Source organism: Chrysochloris asiatica, unplaced genomic scaffold (assembly GCF_000296735.1).
Source record: "Chrysochloris asiatica unplaced genomic scaffold, ChrAsi1.0 scaffold00061, whole genome shotgun sequence".
NCBI lineage: Eukaryota > Metazoa > Chordata > Mammalia > Afrosoricida > Chrysochloridae > Chrysochloris > Chrysochloris asiatica.
Genome location: NW_006408579.1, coordinates 15435275 through 15444733, shown reverse-complemented (window position 1 = coordinate 15444733; position 9459 = coordinate 15435275). Strand labels below are relative to the sequence as shown.

General features: G+C 40.9%; 1 protein-coding gene across 1 annotated transcript in view; it reads left to right on the top strand.

Moving 5' to 3' along the window:
- Nucleotides 1-2536: 2536 nt before the first annotated feature.
- Nucleotides 2537-9459, top strand: part of ABHD10 (abhydrolase domain containing 10) — a 20512-nt gene continuing 13589 nt past the window's right edge. Inside the window, exons 1-2 of the mRNA XM_006864214.1 lie at nt 2537-2690; nt 6118-6301. Of these exons, the coding sequence (XP_006864276.1) occupies nt 2549-2690; nt 6118-6301 (326 nt within the window). The 5' untranslated portion in view covers nt 2537-2548. The remainder of the gene's footprint in view (nt 2691-6117; nt 6302-9459) is intronic.

The window sequence follows — 9459 nt, the reverse complement described above, 5'->3', positions numbered from 1 at the left end:
CTTCAAGAGCCCTTCAAAAATAAAGAGGAGGAAAGGGAGAAGAATGGTTGAAAATATTTGCAGTTATCCAAATCTACAGATAGAGATGTTTATGGATACATGTTAAGATATAAAGACAATGAGCATCACCTTCACAGTCTAGTCCTTTGGAAATCTACACCAGGCCTCATAGAGGACTGGTAATATAGCTCAGCAAATCAGGTGGCTCCTTCGCTGTAAATTTCTGATAATACTTGTCTCAAGAAAGATCTATTCAATGTTTTGCCATTACCCACTTTTTCACTGCTTCCCAAGATGCCAAAGACATGCTAACTCCTCTGGATCCAACATTTGCCTTTAACTCTGACACATATATGACCAAGATAGGAGAGTGGTTTTACTCAAAGTTTTGTACAAGGTTTCACTCACTGATGCTCAAGATCCCCGGGGATTACTTTAAAGGGTGCCAGGGTTAGAGTCAGAAACCCTTGTAAAATCATCCCAGGTATACACTTTCAGACCTTTTGAGGAAAGATGTAATCTTACTCAGAATTTTCTATTCTCCCCTTCCTTCATTCAAGGAGCTCCAGATTTCAAATAAACAAAACTTAGCCAGGTTAGCATATTAACAATGACAGAGGTTCTCAAACAAAACTCATCAGAGTATATGTGGACTGTTAAAACTATTCTTGCCTAGGCTGTGTGCCCAGAAATTCTTATATTAATAGATATGAGAAGGATAGATCTACTGATGTTGCTGCTATGTGCCGTGGAGTTGGTTCCGATTCATAGTGACCCTGTACAGGGATTCCGCGGCTGTAAATCTTTAAGGGAGCAGGAAGCCTCATCATTCTCCCATGGAACAGCTGGTAGTTTAGAACTGCTGACCATAAGATTAGCAGCCCAGATTCGTAACGACAACCAGAGTTCCTTTATGTAACTGATGAGCACCTTGAAAAACCAAGGGCTCTGGAAAGATGAGGCTCCTACTAAATAAGTTTGGCAGTTGTATTTATTTTGTTTGTTTTTTAATGCTCTGACCTGTACCTTCTCTAGGTATGTAAGTCAAGCAGGTTCCTGGTGAATTTGGCCCCTGGGGCCCCATAGCTTCTCTGTCACCCCACTTGCCTGCCTACTATCTCTACCTGTTTCCAGCTTCTCTTATTGTCAATTTTTAACAAAATGCATTGTCCTCATTGCTTGGACAAGAAAACTCTTCTAATTTTAATGGGAGTAACTAGGCTGTTAGCTGAAAATTAGATGTTCAAATCCATACAGGCACCTTGGACGAAAGGCCTGGTGTGCCGTGGAGTCATTTCCGACTCCTGTACAGGGTTTCCGAGGCTGTAAATCTTTACGGGAGCAGAACACCTCATCTTTCTCCCGCGGAACAGCTGGTAGTTTCCAACTGCTAACAACTCCCCTTGGAGGAAAGGCCTTGTGATCTGTATTGGAAAAGTCAGCCTTTCAAAACCCTATGTATCACAGTTCTAATCACGGGGTCGCCATGAGTTGGAATTGACTCCTTAGCCATTAAAGCCTACTCATTTGGAGCCGAGGTCCAATTTACAGCTGCCCTATATAGGGTTTCCAAGGCTGTAATTTTTTACAGAAGCAGTACGTCTCACCTTTTTTTGGAGCTGCTGCTGGGTTTGAACAGCTGAACTTTAGTTTGTCCAGTGCTTACTCTACTACTGGGACTACTGGTGTGGAGCTGTGTGTTAATGCTCTGGACTACAGTCGGTTTGAACCGCCTTGCCTGTGTGGTTCAAGTTCACCAGCCACTCCTCGGAAACACTACACAGGGACGCTATGGGACGGAACCGACTCGATGGCACTTCACAACATTAACCACAAGGTCCCAAGGTTGGCAGTTCAAACATACCAGTCACTCCTTGGAAACCCTATACAGGGTTGCTGAGTGAGAACCAACTCGAGGTCACTTAACAAGTGCACTAGGATAGCACCTCACCTGGACTGTTACAGGGCACTAGTAGTAAATCATTAAGTGCTGTTGAGGCTGTTTCAACTCACAGCAACCTTGTATAGGGTTTCCAAGAAGCGGCTGGTGAGTTTGAACCACTGACCTTGTGGTTCAAACCGACCTTGCTTTAACCCACAGCGGCACATTTTTGCCAATCTGATAGATTTGTAAGCGCATCATTTAGGTTAGATCTAGTAAGCACTTCTGGTACAGATTAAAACTGTATAAGGGTGACAGGGCCTTGTGATGCAGCCAGACTACCTAGCATTGTATGCTTCCACTCCTTAGCATTCCTGGAGAGATTAGGTGGATTTCTATCTAGAAAGATTGGGTAATGGTTCCTCTTTTGGATATCTAACAGTCAACTAAGAAAGTAGTCACCGGGACCACTCAAAACCATCCAAGCTGGAAATGGCAAAAAGCTCTCCGGAAAAAAGCGGATAGGGTGAAGTGAGCGATGCTTTGCGCATGGGCATTCCCAGTGTTGAAACTGAGGAGAGCTCCTTCGCAAGACCTGCCTTCCAGCGGAAGACGCATGCGCAGCTTCCCAGTCGGCCCTTGTGGGACGCAGGGACAGCTGGGAAGATGGCGACCTTCGGCACAGCTGCTTTTGCGGCTTGGGCACCTTGTCGGAGCTTGGGCTGGACGACCGTCTCTTTCGTTTCCCACCGCGGCCTCAGCGCCTTACTTGCACGGAATCCCATGCTGGCGCCTTCGTGGCTCCCAGGTCAGTGTGCGAAAGGTTAACTGGGATGCATTTTTTTCAAATATCTCAGGTTCCGTCATTCCCTGGCCAGTGCGTTTTGGGCGCCCGATTTAAAAATCCTCACCCGCGCCTCCTTACCTTTTCTGTGCCTCTGCCACTTTCCATTGTTCTGATGCAGGCTATGAGACCTCTGCTGCAGGCTCGGGATATCCTCCTAAGCTGCGCTAGTTCTTGCAGGCGATTTGTGCCAGGCAGGTTAAGAAGCTTCAGCTCTCTGCCTGCCTTTTGTACATTAAGCACTTAATAGGAAAACAGTTAACATGTGCATTCGATTAACATGTTTAGTTGATTGTTATTGTTAAGTGCCATCTTGTCCGTTCTGAATCATAGCGACCCTGTATGTGTTTCCGAGGAGCCGCTGGTGGGTTCGAACTGCCAGCCTTGTCGTTCGTAGTCCATTGCTGATCCTACACCGCGACGCCAGTTGATTAGTTTCCCTGTTTTTGCATTTTCTTTTTTGGAAGTCGTGACCGTTAAGTTGTTTAGACCTGTTATACTTAAGGGAACTTAGAACACCAGGTTTGTGCTTTGTAAATGTGTCGATGCCTTCCTCTAGCCTGATTTCTGGTTTTATCTTCTCCAAGTCCTCACTCAACGAAATAATCACGTCATTACAAAGAAAACTAGAAACTGAACCAAAACCCTGAGAATCTGAACATTTATTTTGTATGTACATCTTTGTAGATAGTCTTTCTGAGTTATGTCGTTTTTGGTTTGTTTTTTTTTTTTTATTTGTGTTTGGCCAAAAATTAAAAGGATAGCTGAGAAGAAATGCATCATAAGGTTTCATGGTTTATAATTGATTACCAAATATGTTCACCAATGAAGCAAACCCTGGGGGATTCCAACCACCTACCCACCTTTGGTTTAGCAGCCAAGCACTTAACTGTTGCACCAGAGGACTCCTTATAATTAACTTACATTTAATTGTACACCATCCAAAGGTGTGTTAAACTGTTGTTGTTAAGTGTTGGCATGGCACTTAACAGTCCAGTATGTATTCTACAGTGCAATAACTGGATACCAACTATCCATTGTTGTTAGTGCCATCAAGTCAATTTCAACTCATAGCAACCTTGTATAGGATTTCTGAGAAGCAGATGGTAGGTGTGAACTGACAACTTTGCAATTAGCAGTATCCTACAGCGCTTCACAGAAAATGTCAGTGCCTTAAATACTCCAACTATTTATCAAACATTCATTGAGCAGTTTTGCACCAAACTTTGAGTTAATTCTTACCTCACATAGAAAATTTTTTGGATATAATATTAAGAGCCTATCTGGTAGCGTAGTGGTTACGAATCGAACTGCGAAACACAAGATCAGCAGTTCGAAACTACCAGCTGCTCCGCGGGAGAAAGATGAGGCTTTCTGCTCCTGTAAGGATTTACAGCCTCGGAAACCCTGTTCAGGGTCGCTATGGGTCAGAACCGACTCGACCAGCACTTAACAACAACAACAACAACAACATCCATTTATAAACCAGATTACATAATTTGTAATTGCTTCAGGAAATTCCTTTGTGGGATGTGATCGCTAAAAAGACAGGAAGGGTTTTTTTGTATTCTGAGCTAATGGAATGGGAAATAAATGTTTTTACTAATACAATCTGCTAACACTTATAATGTATGCATCATAGCAGATCCCTACTTAGCCCTGTTTTTCACTAAGAGTTTTAAATTTGTCGTGTTTCCCTACATGCTGAAACTTTTAAAACAACCTTACATGTAAAAGGAATAGCTTTAAGGCCTAAAACTAAGTTGTTGTTTTAAAATCAGCTTTTAAATCTAAAATGGTTAAGCAGTTCACATGGAAGGGACAAGTATTATTTAACCACAAGAAGTGAAGGAATGCTCCATTTACTATAAAGAGATTTGCTGGTCCAGTAAAAGGATGTACAGAACTACATAAACCTAATGTTTTGGTGGAGTCCTGGTGTGGCGCTGTGGGCTAATGTGTCAGACTGCAAAGCCCTTTGAACTGCAAGTTTGATGGTTCAAGCTCACCAGCTGCTCCTTGGAAACCCTATACAGGGTCCCTATGGGTTGGAATTGACTCTATGGCACTTAACAAGAGCAACAATGATTTTGGAGGCTGGGATTATAAATGACATTAGCACATATTTTATATTGTTTTTAAAGAGCATATGGTGGTGGTAGTGATGGTCGAGTCCATTCCAATTCATAGCCACCCTGTATAAGGTTTCCCAGGCTGCAAATATTTACTGGCGCAGAAAGTCTCATCTCCTGCACAGCAGGTGATGGATTCAACTGCTGACCTTGTGATTAGCAGCCCTACTGCTCTACTGGAGCACCTTCTAGATATAGGTGGGAGGGAACCTTTTAAAAAATGCACCTTAATGTGCCTTGTTGGTGTTAATTGCCATTGAGTCGATTCCAACTCAGAGTGATCCTGTTTAGGGTTTCCAAGGAGAAGTTGGTGGGTTTGAACAGCCAGCATTGAGGTTCGCAGTTCATTGCTGATCCCACAGTGCCCACACCAGTAGTCCAATTGTACTATTGCTCTAAATTTTGTGTGTACCATTCACAGATAATCAAACTAACAAAACACACCATGATTGTAGAGTTCTGTGAAAAATCTTTTCAAAATGAGATTGTTGTACAGTGTTCGAGGTAATTTACAAAGAAATGACTCATCAAACCTACCTCAACTGATCCTGAGTTATGATTGGCTGTTACCATGGCCTATGATTTCTTAGATTGGATGTGAGTCATTCAGAAGGATCACAGCACTGCTGCCTTTTGAATCAGCTTTTCAAGAGCTGTTTTCTGCCCCTCACCCAAAAGTGAAGGATGCAAAATAGACATTTATAAATTATTTTAAAAGATGAAAACCTCATGTTACTGGACGGAAACTAATATAGGTCAGTCTGAATGTTGATTGATAGAATTAAGGGTAGATGAAATATGAAACCATTTTTGATGAGGTTTTTTTTGTCTTTTACCTTGAAATATCCACCTCATTCTACATTTTGGGAGAATCAAAATTGAACTTTGCTGAAAGAAGATACTGATTTTTGGCACAATTTTTAAACTAAAGATCTTATGCACACATACTTGTTGCTTTAACACTTTAGGCTGTTTTAGTTTTACCTATTAATATAGTCCTGGTGTGACACTGTAGGATAAGCACCACTGGACTGCTAACCACAAGGTTGGGGGTTCAAACCCACCAGCTGCTCCCCAGACACCCTATACAGAGTTGCATAAGTCTGAACCGACTTGACGGCACTTAACAACAATAACAACAATTAAATAGAAATAGCATTTGACATCAATTAGAGGAGTTAAAATTACTATTTAAAATATTTATGGTTGCCCATATTGTGTTTACAAACTGTAGTTTATATTTTGTGTACTTTGTTTAGCTTGCAGACAAAAGAGCACAGTCTCTTTCCTTAGTCGACCAGACCTTCCAAAGTTGGCTTATAAGAAGCTAAAAGGCAAAAGTCCAGGAATTATCTTCATCCCTGGCTATCTTTCTAATATGAATGGTACAAAAGCATTGGAGATTGAGGAGTTTTGCAAATCTCTAGGCCACGCCTTTATAAGGTAGGAACCACACATTTCAGAAAAACATTGCTTCCATTTCGCATGGCAATGGAGAAGTAATTCTGCTTTAACCAACTGAAGTAAATGGCTGCATTTTTATAGATTACTTTGTTTGAATGATCTGTAAACTTTCGTCTTGTGATATGAAGTTGCTGTGAAAACACTAATGTAGCTCCAGCTAAAAGGAATTTGTGGTCATTTAAATGTAGATTGTGATGCTTCTTTTTTTAAAAGGTCTTTGTACCTCATTGACAACTCTGGCAGAAAAGGACATGGCATGTCTTATGAAACCACTTAGTAACTAAGCTCTTTAGATGTAATAATCTACATAACAACAAATGGATATAATAGGTGGTTTTCTTGTAATTATATATTGTCACTTTTCATTGGGGACTTCAGGACTTTTATTTGACCATTATACTGTAGTTCTAAATATGTATTTAAAAATAAAGCATATACTGAGAGTCCAGGACAAAATGATGGTGTGAGCAGACGCACTGAATCAACCGTCTGCAACAAGACATGGGAGACCAAGTGAAATGGTTACAGATGGTGATCCTAGAACCCGATGGATTGAGTGCTGCCTGGAAGAGGAAGCTGAACAGGAGCAGTGAAAGAGAAGGAAAATGAGCAGACTGTGGGCTAGAGTGGAGTGTCATAGCCATCTTGAGCTTTTGCAAGAGCCTGGTGATACAGTGACCTGTGGGCACAGGATGTGTGCTGGAGGGCAGCAAGGGAGTGCAGTTCTCCCTTATTCCTGTACCCTTCTGGTAGTCGGGGGGCGTGACCAGTCCTCATCCTCACCAACCTCCTCCTATGCAGCCTCTGCTCTGCCTGGGACCAGTGCCTGACAAAATGCCCCTGCTTCTGGAGGCTCATGAACCTGCCCTGAAGTATGTGACACAAACAGTGACCAGAGAACTAACTGCATTCATACTTCAAGTCTCTTCCACATCCATCAGGAGACAAGTAGTGAGTGCCTGAGAACACAGCAATATATAATCATCAACTAAATAGAAACACAAGACAGAATGCCTCAAACAAGTGACCAAAATACAGAATCAGAAAATATAATGTCAGAAACTACTTAATAATTAATTTAAAATAATGCTAATTAGACATCATCGTCAATGGATTGAGATAATGGCAGATGAAATGAAAGAAAACATAGACGAAACTATGGAAAAATTCAGGAAACAAATTGACAAAATAATTGGAAAATATGGAAACCATGCAGAACCAACAATTAGGAAACCATAAGATTAATACTAAGACTTCAGAAATAGATAATACTCTGAAAGGGCAAAGAAATAGAATTGAATCAATGGAATGCCAAAAATCACAGAGTTTGAAAAAACATCTCTCAACATTCATCTATTAGAGGAACAGTTAGAAAAAAATTAATTAAAAAATCTGAAGAAAGCCTAAGATTAAACCCTCCCCCCAAAAGAAAAAAAACATGTATTTAAAAGTACTGTAAGACTGGTGTTGTATAACATGTTTCCACTGAGTTACTCTCTCTCCAGTCATCTGAATATGTCTAAATCTAAATTAGGATTGTGCTGAGGAAAAAAGGCCACAGATCAAACACTGCCTACAAAGATCCTTTATTATGCCTCAAAGGAGCTCTGGTAGCATAGTGGTTATGGGTCGGGATGCTAACCTCAAGGTCAGCAGTTTGAAACTACCATCAGTTTTGCGGGAGAAAAATGAGGCTTTCTTTACCCGTAAAGATTTACAGCCTCAGAAACCCTGTACAGGGTCTCTATGAGTTGGAACCGACTCCACGCACACCTACAACAAGCTTCAAGCAAGGCAAAAACAATCATTTGGCTGAGGGAAGCAGTCAACATGCACACAGAATGGAGGCCACTGAGTTTGTGAAATCGCAGACATGGTTTTATTGTATCTGTTAGAGAACGAAGGAAATCGCAAGATCATGTTTGGAGGCAGGTCTATCCATCACTATCCCAGGTGGAACTGTGGAAGTGGGGATTGGGTTAGTACATAATTACATGTTGAAAAAGGGTTATAGAATTGGTTTGGGGTGTTTGATTACATGACTACATAGATGTTGGGTGTGATTAATGATCATGCAACCTGAGTCAGCTACAAGACAATGCCAAAACCCTAACTTTTAAATTAGATAACATGCATCTTACTGGCTATTTTTGGTGAATGTCCAGGCAAGTTCTCGAGTTTTTTTGTGTGAACTTCTTTATATACTAGCTAATGTGCATTTAGCTACACTTCCTGAAAGCAGACTGCCACTCCATGACCTTGCCCAGAGTTTGTTCTCCATGTAACCAAAGCTTTGATAATTTGAATAATAATTATTTTAACTTGTACCTTTCAGTTGTATTTGTTTTACAAGTAGCATCTAAAGTGTGTGAGTACCTAGCTGCTATGAAAAATGCAGAAATAAAAATTGGATAGTGGGAATTCCTCTCCAAGACCTTATCATTTCATAGTGATGGCAAGTTACATATACAAGGGAATTTTAAAAAGTTCATGGGAAAATGGAATTTTTCCAGACTTTTTAAACCTCCCTGCTATACACATGCACACACACACACACACACACACACACAACTGTGGTAGAAAGTATATATTATGTTGCATACTGTTAAGCAAATTCTGTAGAAGTTTCACAGGGGACAACTTTTTTCCCCAACTTATCTGGAAAGCCATCCCCCTCCCCAGACAACTAAATGAATGGATCATTGATGATAAATCACTGGACTCAGAGAGGATATTAACCATTGCAGGCATTAGGAGAAGGTATTCTAGGTGAAGGGAATAGCATCAGGAGTCAAAAAGAAATGAGAAAATAGGGCTTAGTTTAGGAATAGCAAGTTGATCCGTTTAGCAAATGCTGTAGTTTTCTCTGATGAAGTGATCAGAGAGCTGAGATGAGCAGAATACAATGACCTTAAAACAGTGAGTAAGGAAGGCCGTAGTCAAATTGATACATTTGTGTTATGGTGTTAGAGAAGAATATTAAAAATACCATAGATTACCAGAAGAACGTGGAAATTATCAGGCAATCTCTTTGATATCCCATGCAAGTAAAGTTTTACTAAAGGTAATACAGAAACGGCTGCAAGCATACATTGATAGTGAACTTCCAGAGATTTAAGCCGCATTCAGAAGAGCCC